Below are 21,963 nucleotides of genomic sequence, written 5' to 3'. Positions count from 1 at the left end.
GCTTCCTGCCCTGGGGTGGGAGGAATTGGGTGGGGTGCTAAGCCGATTTCCAGGTTCTAGCTCCTCTCTGCTGGCCCCATGTTATGCAAACCATTCCCAGGCTGGAGCAGGAGTTCTGCTTATGGAGTGACATTGGTCATATTACAGGGTCTCCGTGTGTTCAGATTTCATTAATCTGAGAAAAATAGCAATCTCAGCTCCCAGACACCTGTTCAGAGGCCTCTGTCCATATTAACTGCTCCTTACACCTGAGATGGCTGCACTGGACAAAGCATTTTCCCATTCAGAGCCACATGGGGCCCTCACTGTAACCTAGTGAAGGAGGCTGTATCACCCTATTTGCAGGTAAGAAAACAGAGACCTAGAGGGAAAGTTGCTCCAAGCTATTTTTCATGGCAATTACAATAGTTCAGGGGAGAGAAAAGAAAGCTTATGTCATTGATAATGAGGGCAATGGCCATAACCCAATGTGCTTTATTAAATGTCTGCTTTTGCTAGGCCCTCAGCTCAGGATTTTATATCTGTTATCCCAGGTCATTCTCAAAACTCTTTCCTACAGCAGGTGGCATTATTCCTGTGCTACACATTTAGAATCTGAGGCTCAGAGAAGGGAAGCATTTTGTCCAGAGTTGCACAGCTTTTAAATGCAGAGCTGGGATTTGAAGCCAAAGCTGTCTTTCTCCCCAGCACCATTCTGCTTGGAGACCCTTCCAGCACTGAAAATATGTCTGGTCAGCCAAGATGAGAGCTGTGGCTTCCCAGGGGCCAGCAGGCCTGGAGTCTCTGGCCCTCCCAGATCTGCTCAGAAGAGGAAGCCTGAGAGAGACTGTCTCTGGCTGGCACAGAGCCCTGTTTCTGGTAGCTGGTAGGAGATGCTGTGTTGATGCTAAGAGCCATGGGGAGGGGCTATCAGGGTGATGGGGATAGAGAAGCAGATGGGCCCGAGGCCACTGAAGGCTAAGAGGTCAGGGTGTGCTCCTGGAGTGGATCAGACTCAGATTGAAGTGACATTCCTGGAAAGGAGCAGATGAACCCTCAACTCCTCACACCAGACAGATGAAGGTTTAAAGCCACCAGTTCTGGGACCTGATAGCTGTGTGCCCTTGGGCAAGTTATTTAACTTCTGCCTCTGTCCCCACACCTGTAGATTGGGCACAAGAAGAGTGAGGTTGTTGTGAAGAACTCAGGGGCTGTGGATGAGTACCAGCTGGGGAGCTTGTGCAGCTTCACCAGCCCCGGCCATGGCCCAACTGAATTGAAATCTCTGGGAGTGAGGCGTGGGGAGTAGTATTTTTGGCAGTCTTCCAGTGATTCTTCTGGGCAGCCAGAGCTGAGAACCACCATGCTGGTAAAGCCCTTGTGCCCAGGACACAGTCAGGGCTCAATACACATGAGCCCCTGCTATGCATGCACTCGTATGTTCGTGAAACTGACATTTATTGGGCACCTGCCTGTGCCAGGCTGTGTGCCGTGTATCTGGCCACGTATGCAAGCCAGCTGTTCATGGAGCAACCGTTTCTAGCATTGCTTCTAAGAAAATGAGTCAGTTGGTTTCAGTGCTTTGTGAAGACGTGACCCAAATCGGATATTCTGAGAAGGCTTTTTACTGATGAGGGGGAAAATATGGAAAATGTACCCACATTAGAGAAACCTAAACGCTGTGTGTAGGAAGTATAGTCAAACATCTCCAAACCTTTAAAGAGGTAGCCGGGGAAGGAAGAGTGGGCTTCAGACTCTCCGTGGGGCCCTAGGCCCATGTCTTCCCTTGCAATGCTTCAATGTGAATGTCAGTGACGTGAAAGGGTTTTGATGGTGGTTTTTTGTTAGTTGGTTGTTGGTGGGTTGGTTGGTTGGTTGGTTGGTTGGTTGGTTGGTTGGTTTTTAGCTACAGAACCTTCTTCAAATGAGGCTGTGACTGGAACCAGATATGTTCAACAAAGGAAGTCTGAGTTGCTTTGGTGCAACTGTGCATATGAGGGTAGGTGAGTTTGTGCGAATGTGTGTCAGTGTGTGGGAGAGTGTCATGAACGAATGTGTGTGTGAGTACATGAGTGTGTATGTGACTGCATGAGTGTGTCTGAGGGATGAGTGTGGGTGGAGGTGTCAGAGGGTGCGTATGTGTGCATGTGAACGTGTGTGTATGAATAGATGCATTAGTGTGTGTGAGTATGCTTGTGGGTGTGTTGTAAACAGGTGAGTGTGTGCTGTGTGTGTATGTGTGTCTGTGTGGCTGTATACTTGTGTGTGTTAGGAGCCCAACAGTCAGGCCTTCTCCATCTCCCCTCTCCTGCTGTGCACCCCCCCTCCCCTGAGCCCCACCCCTGGTCCTGGGGAATGAAGTTTGAAACCTTCTGGTCCAGATGTCCACACTGACCCTGCTTGGCCTCCATCTGTTGGCTCTTTGTCCCCTTCTAGTGCTGAGCCTGGCAGTTTTCAGGAGCTGCGGGTTGCCGGGTGCCCGCTTCCAGCAGGCCAATGCACGTTCCCATCCGGCATCCCTCCTGTGCCCCTGACAGGCCCCTTCCCCTCCATGCCCGTTTTCCATGAGTTTTCCTCGCGGTGCCCTGAGTGGAGTCCTCCAGAGCTGCCTGCTGGGAGTGATGACTCATTTCAGTTGATGTCATCCTCAGGATTCAAGGCCCTCATCACACTCAAAGAGTCTTTGTTCCCCAAATGGAAAAGGAAGGTCCATAAATCGAGAAGAGTTGACTAGAAAACTCTTCCCAGATGCTCACGCCTGCCCACACCTGCTGGCCTTCATGTGCCACCTGGTGCACGTGGGCCCTGGAATGGCTCTGTACCCAGCTTTCTGGAACAAGTTTGGAAAAGGGGTGAAGGAGGGGTCTGAAGACAAGACCCTCACTGCAGTAAGACAGCAGGGCTCACTGCATGCTTCCTGAGGCTCGCATATTACTCTTGCACTGGAGCCAATTTCTGCCTAGTCTGAGGGGGTAGCATACACGTGCATGTGTGTGTGTGTGTGTGTGTGTGTGTGTGTGTGTGTGTGTGTGTGTCTAGGAGGTGGTAGTGAGCAGACCTGGGTCTCAGAATGAGCGAGTCATACTATACTCTCTCCAGGCTAAACTCTTTAGTTCCTTAGTTGCTGGGCCTACTTATCCAATTATATTATTACTTCTATAATGGTTAACAGTTGGAGGCTGGCTGGTGAGGGCATGGAAGCACGGGGCCCAGAGTCAGCCAGTGGGTGCTGAGTTCTAGATGCACCAGCCCCCTGCTAGGCGCAGCCCTCACTGTGTTGTCCATCCTCACGATGACTCTGAGCCAGCCTCTGTTCCTGCCCCACATACAGCCCAGAGGAGTGAAGTGGCTTCCACAGGGTCACACACAGGGTAGTGGCAAACTCAGGACTCCAGCCCAGGTCTGTCTGCTTGCAAAGCCCGGGGGTGGGGGTGGGGGGGGTTTCCCTTACCTGTGGCTGCCAACTGGGAGAGGGCATCAGACTTACCCAGGCCAGACCCTAGAAGACACTGAGCCCACAGGGCCAGGCTGGAGGGGCAGACCTATGTCTTTTTTAAAGCTCCCTGGGTGACTGTGATGTGTGGCCAGGGCTGGAACCTTCCCACCACAGTATACCACCCATTCTGATTGGAATCCTGACCTTAATCATTTATTATCCTCATGGCCTTAGAATGGTAATTAATTCTCCAAGACTTAGTCTGTAAACCTGTAAAATGGGGATAATAATATTATCTATCTCATAATCAGGAGGAAAATTAAATGATTCATGGAAAGGTCATTAAACGGTGCCTGCCACGCAGCAAGCCCACAGTAAATCTTAGCTGTTGCTGTGCTTCCTTCTTGTCTGCATTCCTAGGTCATCCTTTCTAGGCTCTTCTGGCACTGGGGGCTGAGACGGGTCCGCATGGTCTATGCCCATATGTAGTCATATCAGAGAGGGAAGGGAGCTCACCACGAGAGTGCAGAGCGATGGGTGTGTTTGGGTGGAGGGATGGGTGGGGACTATGAGGACACAGAGGTGTGCAGGTGCACCTGGAGAGGTCCCAAGGGCAACCCGGGAGGCCATGGGTTGTAATGGGCAGAGCCTAGTACTGAGTCTTCCGTGCTGAGTCCTGCCCTGGGCTTCAAGTAAGTTACTTCCCCTCTCTGGGGCTTAATTTCCTCCTCTTTGAAATGAGAGAATGATCACTGCCTCGCCTCCCTTCTGGTGGGGGCTCAGGTGAGAGGATGTTTTGGAAGCTGAAGCAGGTGCTGAGTGGGGAAATGGCCTCTCCTTCCTGCCGGGTGGGTGGGGTGGCCAAGCCACAGTGCCCACACCTTGCCTGTCTCTGCCCACATCCAGGCACCTTCAAAACCATCCCTCTCTCAGTTTAGGCCAAAGACCTGAGAGAACAAGAAAGCAAGAGAGACAGAGAGAGACAGAGACAGACAGAGAGAAAGAGAGAGAGAGAGAGAGAGAGAGGAGAGCTCACACAGTAACTTCATTGAGCATGAACATTCCTATGCTATATATGAAAACCGGAAAAGGGAAGGAGGCGTTCTAAGTTTACATGTAGAAAAATGCTCCTCTGTAATTCAGAAAAATGAGGTCTTTGATTGTTGCCAAACCCAGGTCTCCTTTCTAAGTTGATCCAGGACTTTTTTCCCTGGCAGGAAAATGGTTCTTTTTCTAAGAAATGCATTGGGTGGTAGGTTTTTCTAAGAGGCTTTTGCATCTTTGCTGGGTGCAGAAGGATCCCATGCAGCATGAATTCTGTTGTGTCCCTTTTCCTTCGAGAAGGGAGTCAGGTAGAGCCGGGAGCCTCCGTGGGCTCCCGCCTGGGTGGGGCGATGCTTCCTCACAGGCAGAGTTGTAACATTTTCCTGGGCACAGTGCTCCATGCCTCTGGCCAGGCTCTGCTGCCCAAAGACCAGGAAGTTTGTGGGGAGGACTGGCTTTGTCCTGCTCCCTGTTGTAGTCATTCCTTCCAGGCCTGAAGGCTGTGGGCTGGAGGAATGGACAGTTAAGAGTGGTTAGAGGAACTGGGAAACAGGCAGGAGAAAAGAAGGATGCCGAATCGGAGACTCGCAGACCTGGCAGGGGCCCCTGGAAACCATCAGCCTGAGGCTCAGAGAGGAGAAGGGATTGCTCAAGATTATACATTGAGCTAGTGGCAGTCTGCCTCCCAGGCCGGCCGTTTCCCTCGCCGCATGCTTCTGAGGCCATGATGCAAAAGTCAAGGCCGACTTGTGTGTGGTCCCAGAGTGCCGAGCAGGGCCCAGCCAGGCGGGTGCAAGCTAAGGGAGATATGCCTGGGTCCATCAGGAGAAAGTTCTGAGGACTAAAGATTGTCCAGCAGTGGTCAGGGTTGTCAGGAGAGAGATGAACTCCCCATTAGTAGAGATGTGCACACGGAGACCTTGCACATGGCACATAGCCTTTTGGTGGCCGTGTAGTGGAGGAAACTGCTTCTCCAGATGGTGAGCTGTGCTCTTCCTGCATAGAGTCTGTGGCTTGCTGAACTCCCAGCTCCCTGTCTCTCTGGGGAAGTCAGAGGAAGGGAAGCCACAAGCCAGGAGGTCTGATCTGATAACCCAGAGTCCTCAGGGGCCATGTCCCTGTAGGAATGTCCAAAGGGAAGGGAAAGAGCGGTCCTGAGAAGATGCAAGAATGTCTGCCTCCCTGGCAGGATGGCCTGAGAAGGAGCAAGGGGAGGGACACTTGGTTTTCTGAGGCTCCCCAGTTTATGCTGCTGGAGCAAAGGAGGTATTGGAGAACTCCTTTCTCCCCGGGGCCTGGGTGCAGGGAAACCCAGGCCAGAGAGGCTCTGCTGGGGTTCCCAGGGTAGTCACCCCCACTTTACCTGCATATCATTGCCTACTGGCTCCAGCCCCAGTAGGGGGCAGGGAGTAGGATCCTCTGCACCCCTGCACCCAGTGGAATACGCCAACCAGCCTGAAGGAGTCTTTAGTCCCCATTTAAGCTGAATAAAGTGTTCTGTGGGTCTTCACAGCCATAGGTGGAAATGAGAGATGTGTGGGCGGGACACCTTTGGCTCCCCCCCCCCCCCCCCCCCCCCCCCGGCAGCGTAGGAGGTAGGCATCTAATTTCTAGGTGTGGCTTGACCACAGCAACCTGTGTGACCTCAGACCTGCTCTCTTGTGACCCTCTCGGACCTCTGACTCTGATTCTGGTTGTTGGGATCCCCGTTCTCCCAGTTTCCCCAGGCCCAGGCAGTGTCCCTCACAGTTGTAGCCTGGGAAGCCTTCCTTGGGTTTCATGGAGGCGTCGTTCTCCATGTGGCCACCAGGGGCCGCTGCCATGCAGGATCCTGGGGTGTCCTCAGCCTCCCTCCCGGTCTGGCTTCTCTGCAGCCCTTGTTGACCTGGAGCCAGAGGAACGCTCCTTAGCTCCTTCCGGCCTTAAATGCTAACAAGCGCGAGCGCTGGGCTCAGGTCCCAGATGATCATCTGTGAGATGGAGCTTTGCGAAGCCAAATACAGTTCCCCAGGGAGGCAAGGCTCCAAAGCCCAGGCTTGTCCTAGGCACTGCTTCAGCACCCCACAGATGGAAGGGCTGAACCAGCCCATTGCACAGAAAGAGAAACTGAGGCTTGACTGTGGAAGAGAAATACCAGATGCCCTAGAGTCTGTGGCTGCGAGGAGGAGAGGGAAGGGTTCCTGCTCATCACCTCCTCTGGCCAGGTTGCTGTCATCTGTGTGGAAGGAAAACCTGAACCCTGCCCTGTTTGTTTCTTCATTGCTAGGAATCTGCCCTGGTTTCCATGGAAACCGGCTTTGGACCCCTGGGAGGAAAGTTGCACCCTGCAGTGACTGTTCAGATTTTCCTCTGCCTGGTCCATCTCTAAAGGTTTCTGCTCCCTCCTCTTTGTGCCCTTGGGAGGGGCTGCCCAGAGCTGTTCTCAGGAGCCTGAGCCAAAGACTGGAGGAGAGAGAGGCCCCTGTGCATCTGTCTTTGCCCTTTCATCAGGCCACGGCACTGCCTGCCTGCTGTATGCCCTGATTTGAGTATTTAGAGGAGGGATTGATGCGTGTGGCTCTGTGTATAGGGTGAGAGTAGGGCTTGGTGTCTTGGAGTGCAGCTGAGCAAGCTTGGACGACTCAGCTGTGAGAAGATGGGAACTAGAAGGAATAGCATAAGCAGAGACAGAGAGAGGGGAAGAGACAATGAAGAAATGCAGCCAAGGTTCTCTTCAGTGTAATTTTGACTTGATCTTGAAGGCACTGGGGAGCCATTGAAGGCTTTGGGCTTGTAAATAGCATGAATAGGTGACTGCTAACCAAGACACCTAGATCATGAGCTTCTTGGGCACCTGCACTCTAGATTCAGTGTCATATCCCCCATGGCACACAGGCAGAAATTGGGGGCTTTATAAGTGTTATCAATTCATGAATTGGAAAAGTGTGTTGAAAAACCACCATTGGAGATGAAGCTATCCCTATGCATTGATGAAGGGAGAGATCAAGACTGAAGCCGGAATCAGCCCCAGGAGGTATTTTGAAGGCAGTGAAGATACCTAGAATACGTCAGAACTGCTCCGGCTCTGAGATCCCATCTCGTCTAACTCCTCGAAGTGCACATGGGAAAATGGCGGTCAGGAGGGAGAACAGCTTGCCCAGGAGCACAGGTGGAGTCAGTGGCAGAGCTGGCACTCAACTTATGAGTCCTACTTCCCCCACCTGGGCCGTGTCTGTGCCCAGAGGGCTTCCTGGCCCCATAGACCTAACCCCATGGAAATGAGGCAGCGTGTGGGTCTCCAGGAGATGAAGGAGCAGTGAGGTCCTTGTTAGATGTGGAGCTTCAGCCTCATGTCACTGACCTTAACCAGGGCCTCGGACTCTGAACCTGGCACTCCCTGGGTGCTAAACATTTTAGGTGTATTAGTTCACTCAAGTGACATGGCTGTTTTATGAGATAGGTGTTATTATCTGTGGAGAAGTGCGGCCGCCTCCCACCAAGGGCCCGAAGCTCCTGAGGCCAGAGAGTTCCAGGATCAGCTCCCCCCTCCCCCACACCGTTGCCTCCCTTCGCACTGCCCCCTCTGAACTTGAGCCCCCAGGATGGTGGGATGTCTTCCCACCAGCTGTGATCCCCACGCCCTCCCCGCTTCCCGCCCAGCACAGAGCCATCCCAGGACAAGCCTGTGGACCAAGTTGCTGGGCCTGTTTGTCTTGGCTCCCTGGCTTCTCTCTCCCCTCCCTGGTGGCCACCAGAGCAGGTGGCCCTCCCGCCGAAGCCAAGGAAAAATGAGCCAGCAGGCCCAGCACAGCCCTGAGCATGGGTCATTCTAGGCCAGGGGTCGCTCCCCACCACGCCATGCTATGCGGCGCTGTGTTTGGAGGGGGAGGTAGGGGTTGCTGAGAGCAGAGCTGGACTGACTCGGGCTTCCTGTAGATTGTAGCTTGGCTCTCTCTGTGGCCAACCCAGTGGAAACAAGGCCTGTCGCCAGGCCCCTGCACACTTGTCTTCCCTCACGCAGCTGGGACCTGGGCAGCAGGAGGGCAGGGGCGATTAGGAAGGGTTCCCATTGCACACTTTGCTTTTGGCTAAGCTTATACCTTTCACATCAAATAGAATCCCTGGTTGCTACCATTTGCTGAGCATTTGCAATTCCCACCCTTCGTTCTGTTGGATCCCCATGTGTGAGATGGGCTGAATGTCCCCACATCTCCACTAAGTCATCCACCCAGAGGCTGCCCACTTGGTAAATGGCAAAGGCTGGATCTGAACCCAGCTCTGTCCAATGCCAGGAACTCTCCTCTGCAGGTGGCTTCCTCTGCCCACTCTCCAGCTGGCCAACCAACCGCCTGGGCCTGGAAGGGGCTGGGGCAGTGGGGCAGAATCACACCTCCCCTCTGTCCATCCTTGCTCGCTGCTCATCTGCTACTTCCTGGCTGTGGCTCATAGTCACAGAGCTCCCTACCTGACCATCCATTTTCCTGTTTATAAAGCAAGGAGGTTGGATGGATTTGTGATTTTTTTTTTTTAAAGCAGGATTCTTTTGGGACTAAAGAATTTCCAGAGTGGCCACGTGGAAGCCTGGGCTGTACCAGCCATGGCAGCGCTGGGCTGGTTGAAACAGGCTTCCTGGCCTCTCTGCCTCTGCCTCCAGGTCCCCTGAACCCCCACCTGTCCCTGAAACCCTCAGGACACCATTTGGAAACAAGCCAGTGACTGGATGAGCGGCTCTGGCCCATTTACTCCCTGTGGAAGGACACGTTGTCCAAACCTGGACCATCCCACCAGAAAGGGGTTTCTCTTCTTCTCAGTAGGGGGGGAGATTAGAACAGGAGGAAAAGCTTTACACTGGGTCAGGGAAGAAGAAAGCACGGCTGTCAGCAGGGTGCTCTTGGTTTTGTTTTGTTTTTATCTTTAAACCGTGGAGGGGAGAAAAGAAATCTCAGTGGGGTGTTTGCTTTCATTTCTATGTCTTTTCTTTTCACTCTTTCCCTTCCCCCTTTCTTTCGGTACAAAGACAGGCTGTATCTGAGGGAGGAAAAGCAAGAAGAAAAGGTTTTATAGTTTCTAAAAGGGGATGGAAGGAGTTAATGCCTTTACAATATGCAAATGTCTTTTTCACACCATGTATATGGTATAAAATTTCAAAAAGTACAAAAGAGTATGGAGAGAAAAGAAAGTGTGTTCTTATTCCCCACCCACCACCTCCCCTCCCTAGAGACAGTCTCTGGTCCTAGTTTCTTCTGTATCTTTCTGGAGATATTCTAATATATATTTTCAAATATATATATTTGTATGGGAAATATGTATTAATGTATGCATTTCCAACTGATAGTGATTCTGCTCTGCACCCCTTTTTGGGCGTCTGTTTTTACTTAATACATCTTGTTGATTATTTTGTATTGGTACCTAAGGAATCACCCTTTTCAAAGGCTGCATGGTGTCTCAAAACTGGTGATGCCACCAAAGATGGACAGTTAGATACATTTTAAACGATGCTGCCATGAACGTTCTTGGACATGCTTTCTATTTCACATACGGAACTTCATCCGTTAAAAAAAAAATCCAGGGGCGCCTGGGTGGCGCAGTCGGTTAAGCGTCCGACTTCAGCCAGGTCACGATCTCGCGGTCCGTGAGTTCGAGCCCCGCGTCAGGCTCTGGGCTGATGGCTCGGAGCCTGGAGCCTGTTTCCGGTTCTGTGTCTCCCTCTCTCTCTGCCCCTCCCCCGTTCATGCTATGTCTCTCTCTGTCCCAAAAATAAATAAAAAACGTTGAAAAAAAAAAAAAATTTAAAAAAAAAAAAAAAAATTTAAAAAAAAAAAATTTAAAAAAAAAAAAAAAATCCATAGAAGTATAACTTCTGGATCAAGGAGTACATGTTTACTTTTCATTTTGATGAATATTGCCAGAGCGCCTCCCACAGACATCATACGCATTGATGGTCCCAACAGCCCATCGAGGGTAGAGAGGTGGGGATGTCCCGTTCCCTTGCACCCTTGCCGACTCAGTGTTCTGACATTCTGATGTTTGCCAGTCTGAGAGGGAAAATGGTGTCTCTGCGTAGCCTTAACTTGTATTTCTCTCATTCTGAGTGAGTGTGAGTGTCTTCTCAGAGGTTGAAGAGCCATTTTCTTTTTTCTTTTCTTTCTTTCTTTCTTTCTTTCTTTCTTTCTTTCTTTCTTTCTTTCTTTCTTTTTTTTTTTTTACGGTGGCAAGAATGTCCTATTCTTTTCCCATCTTTCCACTTGGTTGTGGCTCTCCTGTGGATTCATCTGTTTTGTGTATTAGGTAACTAGTTTGTTGTCTGTGGCATATGTGGCAAATATTTTTGTCCGGTTTGAGATTTTATTTGACATTGTGGGATTTTTTTTTTCCCTGTGCAGAACTTTAAGAATTTCTGTGCAGTTAAATTTAACCAGATTTATCAGCCTTTTCATTTATGCCTTCTGGGGTTTCTCCTACTTAAAATTAATTCCTGTTTTAATGCAAGTTGCAAACTGGAGAGGAAAAGCCTTGGATTGAGGATCAGATCTGAGTTCGTAGCCAACAATCTGTTCCCTCTTTTAACCCCAGTTTCACCTTTTTTAAATGAGGGGTTTGATTATAGTCATGCAGTCATTTATTTGTTCATTCATTCATTCATTCATTCACTCATCAGAATTAGGCTGGATACTGGGAACACAGAGATGGATGGCGTGGTCCTTGTCCTCACTGTCTAATGGGGAGAGACAAGTGACCCCACAGTGACATGCAGTGTGTTGAGAACTATGATGGGGGACCCCAGCGTGTGTTGAGAGGGCTTCTAATGCAACTTCCAGAGGGGAGGGGGAGGGTGTGGGTGCAGGAGGTGAGACAAGGGATTTCCGGGGAGGTGAGGCCAGGGCTGGGTCTTGCAGGATGAGAAGGAGTTCTCCTGGCAGAAGAGCTGAGGGGGGTGTGGGTGGCCGAGGGAGAGGCACTTGCTGTGGAGGGGAGGACCTGCAGCAGTGCGGGGCCCTCCAGGGCCTGTGTCAGGGCATGCTGGGGAGTAGGGAGCGTGGCTGCATCCAGACCACAGAGCCTTCTGGAGCCAGGAGGCAGCAGCCTGATTCTCGTGCTGAGGGCCCTGGGTGGCCATAGTAGACTCTCAGCAGGGCACCAACATGATCACATTTGCTCTTTTGTTGAGGACAGGTCATTGTTTTCACTAAAATGTTGTGAAATATTTTCCAAGACGTGGTCTACAAAGACTACTACAATGAATACTTCTTTTGAATATTGCTTACTTTAGGAAGTAAACATTATTGCTATAGCTGAAAAGCCCCACAGACTGCTCCCATATCGCATCTCCCTACCTCCCCTAAATGTTGGTAAGAATACGCTGCTGGTGGGCATGTCGGACGGCACAGTGGCATCTTAAATGTTCTCGCCACACACACAACGATAGTTATGTGATGTTAATGGAGGTTTTAGCTAAAGCTAATAGATATACCTATATATACACGTATGAATATATTGCAACGTATAAATGTATGCAATCAACACATTATATATCTTAAGCTTACACAGTGTTATATGTGTCACTTATGTCCTAATTTTAAAAAGTAGCACTTCAGAGAACTTCAGAGGACATTTTGGCAGCATTCAGTGAAGTTGCAGGTGTACATCCCCATGTCACCCGATAATTCGGGTGGAATTGCCTGCACAGGTGAGCACGAGGAGATGTGTGGAAGGAAGTATATAGCAGTAAGTGTTCTGAAGAATGATGAAAATCTCCCTTTCCATCAGCAGAAAAGTGAGCCACTCTGTATGGCTTGTTTATACCATAGAGTGCTGTTGTGAAAATATGAGATCCAGAGCCTCCTGCATCAACACAGATCAGTCTTAAAAATACAATGCTGAGGGGCACCTGGATGGTTCAGTTGGTTAAGCATCCAACTCTTGATGCTGGCTCAGGTCATGATCTAACGGTTTGTGAGATTGAGCTCCTCATTGGGCTGTCTGTTGACAGCGTGGAGCCTGCTTGGGATTCTCTCCCTGCCCCTCCCCCCCCGTCTCTCTGCCCCTCCCCTCCTCAAAATAAATAAATGAAACATTTAAAAAAATAACAATTTTTCATAGGGAAAAAAGTGTCAGAAGGCATACGTGCAGCATACCAACACTGACATGAGGTTTAGAGATGCACACAGTGGCTCTGCATTCTGTCACAGACACATACATGCTCACGTCGTAAACAAACAAAGACATGCACGGGAGTATACACACCACATCCCTCAGAGAGGCTGTCTTTGGGGCATGGCCAGCGGAATAGGATTGGAGAGTGGTGAGAGCTTCTGCTGAACCAATACTTTCTCCCCCCCCCCTTTTTTTTTAACGTTTATTCATTTTTGAGAGAGACAGAATGTGAGCGGGCAAGAGACAGAGAGAGAGGGAGACACAGAACCCAAAGCAGGCTCTGGGCTCTGAGGTGTCAGAACAGCGCCTGATGTGGGGCTGGAACCCACGAGCCGTGAGATCATGACCTGAGCCGAAAGTCGGCCCCCTAACCGATTGAACCACCCTGGTGCCCCTGAATCAGTACTTTCTTAAGCAGAGTGGTGGACACATGCCTGTTCCTCATAATATTCCTCAGAAATTGTTTTAATAATGTATTCTGTTCAACCTAGTACTTCCCCTAATTATCATTTCAGCATGTAATCAATATACACGTTATTCATGAGATATTTTTCCTAAGACTTTTTTCCAAACTAAGTCTTTGAAATCTAGTTTGTATATTACACTGACGGCACAGGTCAGTTGCAATGACCTGTATTTCAGATGCCCAACAGCCACACTTGTAATGGCTGCCATCTTGGACAGTGTGGGGTTCACACATCTCAGGTAGGGATCATATTGGGGGACCTCTGAGATTCCTTTCTGAACCTGAAAGTCAATGATGATGATGATGACGATGATGAGGATGATAATTCCCACCATTGATTGAGCATGTGCCAGCACCTCATGCTATTTCCTTCAGTCCTCACATACAGTTACTCCCTTTCGAAATGATGGCAAGACATTTGCAACCATGTGGGTGGAACTAAAGGGGATTATGCTAAGCGAAGTAAGTCAGTTAGAGAGAGACAAATATATGACTTCACTCATATGAGGACTTTAAGACACAGAACAGGTGAACACAAGGGAAGGGAAGCAAAAATATAAAAACAGGGAGGGGGACAAAACCTAAGAGAACAAACGGAGGGTTACTGGAGGGGCTGTGGAGGGGGGTGGGCTAAATGGGAAAGGGGCATTAAGGAAGATACTTGTGGGGATGAGCAGTGGGTGTTATACAGACGGGATGAATCACTGGAATCTACTCCTGAAATCATTATTGCACTCTATGCTAACTAACTTTGATGTAAATTAAAAATCAACAAATCAATAAATAATAAATAAAATGATGGCAAGACATAAAGGCACAAAATTGACCATTTTAACATTTAATATGTGTCTCATATTATTATTTACACTTTTTTGGTATGTCCTAACTATTTCATAATAATTTTGTGACCCACGCGCACACACACGCAGGCTAGCTGCTGACTTTGTGTGGCCTTCTCTGGGGGTGCTGGGGAGTGGGGCACTGGAGCCAGGGCATCTCTTTCTCTCCCATTCTCCAGAGAAGTTTGGGTTTTCCTCGATCACCCAGAGCTTCAGTTGCACCGTCATGCTGCTAAAGGGTCATTGGCATGGCAGGCCGATTAGGTTGGGCTACCCCCAGGCCCCTGGGACGGAGCACCGCCCCCCCCCCCCCACCCGCCCAGCTTATGAGACTGGGCAGTGAACCAACCTGAGGTCAGACCAGTCACGGCTTGAAAACACCTGCCACTTTTACTGTGTAACTCAGGGAGTCATTCCGTCTTCCCAAGCCTGGGCTCTTCATCCGTAGGGTGGGAGACTGGCAGTCCCAGGGGCTGCAGTGAGGACTAAGTAAAATCCCATATGAAAAACCCGGTTGTTTTTATATTCTGTATGGGGAGTTCAGGAGCACAGAGACAGGGTGTCCAGGCCACCCCCCCTACCCCATCTTGGCCTCCTTTTCTCCCTGTCAGCACAGTGGGGGCAATAACTCGGGCTTGCTGAGTGGATGTAATAAAAGGAAAGAGTAGTGAATGTTCAATGCATTGCCACCCTATTTACCAGGGTTACGTGGATGGTGTCATTTCATCATTTTCGTGGTGCCCATATCGTTGAAGGAGACCCAGTCTTGGAGCAGTGAAATGACTCACCCAAGGTCACACAGCTGGTTAGTTGTCCAGTCAGACAGGGGCAAAATGTAAACTGAAAGGCAGGCTTGATTCGTCAGACAGGGCTTTACTCATGGCGCTCTTGAGTGGCTTGGGTCTTCTCTGGACACAAACCCAAGTTCCCCGTGGTCACTCAGGCTCTCAGGATCCTCTGGCTTTTGGCCGTAGCCCAGGCAGTCACCAGGTGTCTGCTCTGCCCCTTGGTCTCTGGGGAAGGACCCTGCTCCACTCTGACCCTCCCTCACTCCAGACCTCCTCATGGGGCTGAATCCTCAGGATCTGGCTTCACTTCTGAGGCCATAGGGTCCTGCATGTCCATTGTCCTGCCAGCAGGGGTCCTGTCCACCAGTCCCTGAGACCTGCCTTCCTGTCACACTGCTGGCATGGTGGGTATCCCCTCTGGAGCGGGTGCACATCCCTGCAAGCCAACCCAGAGTCTGCTCCCAGCGCACCAAGGCTCCTGAGCCTGGGGGCCTTTCCAGGCCGCCACAGTGCAGCCCTGCGGTATCAGTAAGAGTTCAGACTCTGGGGTCAGTTGCCCTGGCTTTGAACCCTGAGGGAACTTACCTTGGGCATATTTCTTAACTTCTCTTGGAAGTAAAATGAGGTTAACAGCGCCTACCCTCCCAGAGTTGTCGTGAGGATTAAATGAACTGATGTGTGTGAAGAGTTCAGAGCAGGGTCGGGCACAGAATGAGAGCTCAGGGAATGTCCACGATGATGATGGTGATGATGATGATGATGATGATGATGTGAATTTCATTGCCCTGAAGTCTGGGAACACTTCGCTTTGTCTCTACTTGTCCCCCACACCCTGGGACACTTCAACAGTAGACCTCATTCTAAACAAACAAAACAAACTTACCCAGTTTTATAGAAAGAAATGAGGAACAGTCTTTGAGTCGATGGGAGAACATCATATATTCTAGGAATATTCTAGGAGATATTTTTCAAAGTTTTCCAAACTGTAGGTCAGGACCTTTTAGTGGTTAATGAAATCAATGTAGTGAGTCGTTGCCAGGATGCTTTTAAGAAAATAAAAGAGAAGAATTCTGAAACAGAGGAAAATATCAGAGTGCCTGGTGGGTATTAAAAATAAATAATGTTGGGGCGCCTGAGTGGCTCAGTCAGTTGAGCTTCTGACTTCGGCTCAGGTCATGATCTCGCGGTCCGTGAGTTCAAGCCCTGTGTTGGGCTCTGTGCTGACAGCTCAGAGCCCGGAGCCTGCTTCAGATTCTGTGTCTCCCTCTCTCTCTGACCCTCCCCCATTCATGCTCTGTCTCTCTCTGTCTCAAAAATAAATAAACATTTAAAAAATTAAAAAAATAATAATATTTTCTGAAACATTGGTTTCAGTGTTACAGGTATATGTCTATTGAAGGGGGAATATTGTGTTGCAATGTAAATGCATTTCTTATTGTGGGTCATTGTCAAAAAAAGTTTGAAAGCCAGTAATTAAGGCACTACCGTGGGGTTCCGAGGAATCCCATTTCGCTTGTGAGTTTTTATTTCTTCATTTCCAAGCATGATAGAATATATGTGTAAGGCATGGCCTCTGTCTCCTTCCCTGCAGAATCAGTTTCTCTGGGCCACCTGGACCTCACGGAGCTCATCGGTGTCCCCCTGCCCTCATCTGTGTCCTTTGTCACGGGCTATGGTGGCTTCCCAGCCTACAGCTTCGGGCCTGGTGCCAACGTCGGCCGCCCGGCCAGGACCCTCATCCCTCCCACCTTCTTCAGGGACTTTGCCATCACCGTCACGGTGAAGCCCAGCAGCGCCACAGGCGGTGTGCTCTTTGCTATCACGGATGCCTTCCAGAAGGTCATCTACCTGGGCCTGCGGCTCTCGGGTGTGGAGGATGGCCGCCAGCGGATCATCCTCTACTACACAGAGCCAGGCTCCCACGTGTCCCACGAGGCTGCTGCCTTCCTAGTGCCCGTGATGACCCACAGGTGGAACCGCTTTGCAGTGATTGTCCAGGGCGAGGAAGTGACCCTCTTCATGGACTGTGAGGAGCACAGCCACGTCCCCTTCCAGCGGTCCTCCCGGGCTTTGGCTTTCGAGCCCAGCGCGGGAATCTTCGTGGGCAATGCAGGAGCCACGGGGCTGGAGAGATTCACCGTGAGTCTAAGCCTCGCAGATCAGGGAGGCCAGTGGACACCACGCGATAAACATAAGCAACTATTCCTGTTAATTATTTTTAAAAATATTTTTTAATGTTTATTTATTTCGAGAGAGAGAGAGAGAGAGATTGCAAATGGAGGGGCAGAGAGAGTGGAGAGAGAGAATCGCAAGCAGACCCTGCACTGTCAAGCGCAGAGCCTGATGTGGGGCTGGAACTCACGAAACTAAGAGATCATGACCCGTGTGGAGATAGAGTCTGATGTTTAACCAGCTGAGCCACCCAGGCGCCCCCTCGTTATTGTCTTATCCTTACAGCCTCAAGGAGGCGTGTGTGGGTGGTGTGGAGAGTCCTAGTCCTGGAACCCCAAACCTAGATTCCGGTGCTAAGTTTCCAATTTAGCCTGATGACTTCAGAGTGTGGATTCTCTGGGTTTTCTTATCTGTACACTAGGATAAGAAGACCTACACCCTGGAGTTGTAGATTTAAGTGGGATAGCCTGAGTGGAAGCTCTTTGTGCATTTTTTAAAAATGTGTATTTATTTTATTTTTGAGAGAGAGAGAGAGAGAGAGAGAGAGAGAGAGAGAGAGAGACAGAGACAGCATGAGCAGGGGAGGGGCAGAGAGAGAGGGAGACACAGAAGCTGAAGCAGACTCCAGGGTCTGAGCCGTCAGCACAGAGCCCCATGTGGGGCTCAAACCCGCTAACAATGAGATCATAATCTGAGCTGAAGTGGGATGCTTAACCGACTGAGCCACCCAAGTGCCCTCTTTGTGCATTTTTAAGGCATTAGAAAAAGAGGAAGGCTTATTATTCCTTCAGTGACTTTTCCTTTGGAGAGGGGCAGCGGTTACATTGAAGTAATTTCTGCAAAGGTGGAGTAAACTAGAATGCCAGAGTGACAGGTCATTTCTCTCTCACCTTTTAGACAATGTGCCCTGAAAAAATAGCAGAAAATTGACTTTCCTGTCAAAATGGGCTTTTATGAATAAACCATTCTAAAGAAAATCCCTGTGTTATTGTAGTCACGCATTTAGTCAGCACCCATGCTTCTGATACCTCACCTGACTGGTACAGGACAGTACCATGTGGCAGAGCTCAGGTATATTTGCAGTACGTGGGGACACAGTGAGTGAATCTTAAGAAGCTAAAACCCAATTACAATTTTTCAACACTGACTTTGGAAGCCTCATGGAGAATGAACTGTCAGGTGTGGAGAGAGGAGGCAGGAGTGGAGGCAGGAGGCTGGCTGGCCGCTCTTCTTCCCAGGAGGCCTTCCAGCCAAGAAGCTTCATGCTCCAGGGGAGAGACACTCTGGGAGTGGGGAGACGTGCATCTTAGGGCCTGCCGGACAGGTTGGGGACCTGGGGCCAGTTAGGAGGCTGCTGTGGCAGTCCGTGCTTGGAACCCAGTACTCCCCAGGGGCCTCCCCAGGTAGTGGAGCTCATATTACATTGGCCCAGGGAGAGTCCCCCTAAATGAGAGTGGGCCAAGGGTGGCTCCACTGTCACGGCCACAGGCAGCACATTCTCGCACCCATCCTTCCCCTTGGTCTTCTCCGTTACAGAACAATCGTGGTTCCCACTAGCGGTCACGCTGTAGATGTGCAAGTGGTGGCTTCTGACCCTCTGCTTTTCCCCAGGGCTCCATACAGCAGCTCACTGTCCACCCGGACCCCAGGACCCCAGAGGAGCTGTGTGAAGCCGATGAGTCCTCGGTGAGCACCCACCCCCAGCAGCCAGTCGGCCAGGGAGGGTTGGGTGCCCAGGCAATTCCTCTTCCCCAACGTCATGGAGTCTCTAAAATCTCTCAACTTGTCAAGCGCTGCCTCAAGTCCTATTTTGGGCTTTTTGGATTTTTTTTTTTTCTAAAGTGCTTCAGCTATCTTATTTGTGGGGGGAGGGGAGATTGTGTTTCTTGTAAGGTGTTAGGCTCTTCTATGGCTGTGGCAGTCAGTGGCCTGGTTTCCAGACTTCCTGCCAGGAAAGGGTGTCAGGATTCTAAAATCAAAGTTAAAACTCTAAGACATGAGTGTAAATTCCTATAAAAACGAACCTAAATTTAGCTTTTGTGCCTGGCAAATGAATCAGTTCCTAAGTTGGGGGTGGAATATGGTAGGCAGGGAAAAAAGATGGGCCCTTCCGCTCCTCCCCGCTTCCCTTCTGTCCCTCCCCCTTTTCCCTCCCACTTTGCCCTCCCCACCCCCCCCCTCCGCCTGTCCCTGCTAGGTGACAGTCCTGGGGGGTGCTGGACATAAAGGGATACACTGGCACCTGTCTGTGTCCTCCAGCTGCTCACACACACTTAACACGCTCCAATGCAGTGACAAAGCTGAGGGTGACTGGAACACCGGGGAGGTCCTCAAACCCAGGTTCTCTGGCTCGGGTGGGGGTGGGGGCACAAAGGTGAAAGAAGAGGAACCAGACTAGGTGAGGGGGGGCTGATGCCTGGCCAATGACAAGGGAATGTTAGCCAGATGAAGAAGAAAAGGCATTTCAGGCAGAAGCCATAGCCTGCTACAAAAAGTCGGAGGCAAACAAAGCATTCTTAGAACTTTGGGTGCTGTCAACCCCAAAGCAAAGCATAAGTTGATTTCATTCATTTAGAAACAAAGCAGAAAAGCCCTTCGGAGGTAGAATTTGGCTCTGTAAGAATGTCTGCACTCCCTGAGGCCACGATCCTGGCCTGACATTCAGATAAAGCCGGGAGCAGGGAAACCTTATGTATATTCATTCCTTTCTCTGCAGTGCTGTGAGTACTGGAAAAGTAGAAGCAACCCCAGAGTCCAAGAATAAGGCATTATTTACAAAATGATGGCCCCCAGGCCCTTTGGCTGACATTAGAAGGCTAATTAGGAAGAAGAGGTAGCAACAGGAAGACATTCTCTGTTACTGTTCTCCACTGTGTAATTCCGTGATTCTGGTGACAGCCACGCAAGTGGGAGGGCCTTTGGCAGGGATTGAAGGGACCTAGACAAAACCAAAGTAGGTATGTTAGAGACTGTCCATTGATTGTAGCTTTTTGTTTGCGTGAGCAATAAAATGTGGAAGGAACAGCAAAAAGAGCCAAGCCTGTGCACTGTACACATTCTCTCTCAGTTCCGCTCTTCCTGTCTCTTTTTCCCTCTTATGCGCGCACACACACACACACACACACACACAGAGTTTCTCCAAAGGAGTCATCTTATGTGACTTTCCCACTTGTCAACTGCTCCCCCTGTGCCCGGCATGATTTATCTCCATACAGGGGTCGGGAGAGACCAGCGGGCTTCAGGAGACAGAGGGAGTGGCCGAGATCTTAGAAGCTGTCACCTACACTCAAGCCCCGGTGAGTACTGGCTGGTAAGCCATACCTTCTCTGTCAGCTTTTAGAGGCTGAGTGCCCAGAGCCTTAGGTCTGACATCTCTGTTCTTAGATCTGTGACTTCCATTGTCGGCTCATCTGGGCAGATTGGGAAAGTCCTGGCCGAGGGCATTTTGCCAGATCTCCAGTGCACTGGAATGCCAGTTGTCTCCCGGCCACCTTGTGCTATGGCCACAAGAGGACTGTCCAAAGGCAGATATTGTGTCCTACTGCCTCCAAGCTCTGTGAACTTAGCAAACACATTCAACCTCTCTGAGCCTCAGCTCCTCTTCCATAGAGTGATAATCAGAGTCCTAGCTCCTGGGGTTGATGTGAAGGCCAGATGACGCAGTGCAGGGCCGGGTCTCAACCCAGTGTCTGGCATGAGGGAAGTGGCCCTGAATGGGAGATGATGTAGCATTTGCTCCAGGCACTGGGCTGTGAGAAAGAAGTCAGGGCTGCCACTCCTGTGAGATGTAGAGTCTTCTCAGGAGCTCCCGTCTGGCCCCATGGGAAAGGCAGCCATCCTCCCAGTGGTTGGGGCCTCCTCCCTCCTGGGAATCCACCCTGTGGCCTAGACAAGGAAGTGGTTTTGAAAGCACTGAGTCAGACTGTGGAGACAGCGGGAGCGCATTTTTAATGAAAACAAGCCAACAGCATCTGAGTCATTGAACACAGAGGCCCGGTAATCTGGCACATTCTATAGACTCATCTCCGATAAAGGAAAAGAAGGAGGTAGAAATAAGGCAGAGGCTATAAATTATAGATTATAGACCTGTGGGAACAGAGGTTTGGGTAGGGCAGAATAGAATTGTAATCTGTTAGTGCTCTTTCTGTAGTGAGGTATATGGAAAACTACCCTTTGCAGGGCAAACTGAGACCCAGGCAGGGGAAGAGACTGGCCCTTGGGTACCTGGGCAGAGCCGAAGCTAGAGCACGGGTCCCCTGATGCCCCATCCAGGGTTCAGGCCACAACCCTGTGCTTCTGGCCTGGGCAGTAGTGCAGAGGTTTATCCCCAGGACCACAGCCGATTCGAGGGCAGCTGAGATGGAAGAGGCAAAGGTCCAAGGTGGGGAAGGTGGCTGGTCTGGGCAGTGTTGGAACCCTGTGTGCCACGGCTCTTGGCCACCCTGTTGGCATGTCCAGGGCACATGCAGCAGGGCACAGAGTGGTGGTCCTTTGGGCCTTCTGGCCTGATGTGGTGGTACCCCCAGTGCACCAGTTCACAGGTGGGAGTGAGGCCAACTCAGGCAGAGATGCCAGTAACCCACGGTGGCCCTGTGAGAGGGACAGGAAAGGGGAGTGAGGTTTGAGAGCATGAGATGATCGTGGTGACGGGGACTGGTCAGGGAGGGCTTTCTGGTAGAGGAGGCGTTGGAGCCAGGCAGCTCTCAAGAGGGGTAGAGACAGAGAGGGGACGGAAGAGAACCAGGATTTCCCCATACCTACCGTGGCTCTGCTGCTTTTGTATACATGACTTAATGTAATCCTTACAACAACTGTGTAAGGGAACTGACAGCAGACACTTGGAGAACAGGGTGGCTTTGCTAGGGTCATGCAGTGGTGAAGTCAGAACCTTGGACTACAGTACTGCACGTGGGGACACACCGCAGCCGGGAGGAAGTGTCCAGAGAAAAGTGATTTGATGGACTCTTGTTCCTAGATTTCCCAACCCCACTCTCCCCAGTGGTTTTAAGAGAACTGGTGCATACCAGAGTTTCACCAGGTGTGGTTTAGCTCTGCCGCTTGCTGTTTATTGACCTTGAATCAGGAACTTTTTCCCACTCAGTTGAG

At 50.5% G+C, this 21,963-nt stretch overlaps 1 protein-coding gene across 2 annotated transcripts in view; it reads left to right on the top strand.

Moving 5' to 3' along the window:
* Positions 1-21,963, top strand: part of COL15A1 (collagen type XV alpha 1 chain) — a 109,423-nt gene that overhangs the window by 23,002 nt on the left and 64,458 nt on the right. For both annotated transcript variants that reach the window (XM_058694788.1, XM_058694787.1), the window contains exons 3-5: positions 16,277-16,824; positions 18,469-18,543; positions 20,073-20,153. In XM_058694788.1, the coding sequence (XP_058550771.1) occupies positions 16,277-16,824; positions 18,469-18,543; positions 20,073-20,153 (704 nt within the window). The remainder of the gene's footprint in view (positions 1-16,276; positions 16,825-18,468; positions 18,544-20,072; positions 20,154-21,963) is intronic.

Source organism: Neofelis nebulosa, chromosome 12 (assembly GCF_028018385.1).
Source record: "Neofelis nebulosa isolate mNeoNeb1 chromosome 12, mNeoNeb1.pri, whole genome shotgun sequence".
Classification (NCBI taxonomy): Eukaryota; Metazoa; Chordata; class Mammalia; order Carnivora; family Felidae; genus Neofelis; species Neofelis nebulosa.
Note: the sequence above shows the minus strand (reverse complement) of the source record. Positions and strands in the feature narration are given on the sequence as shown.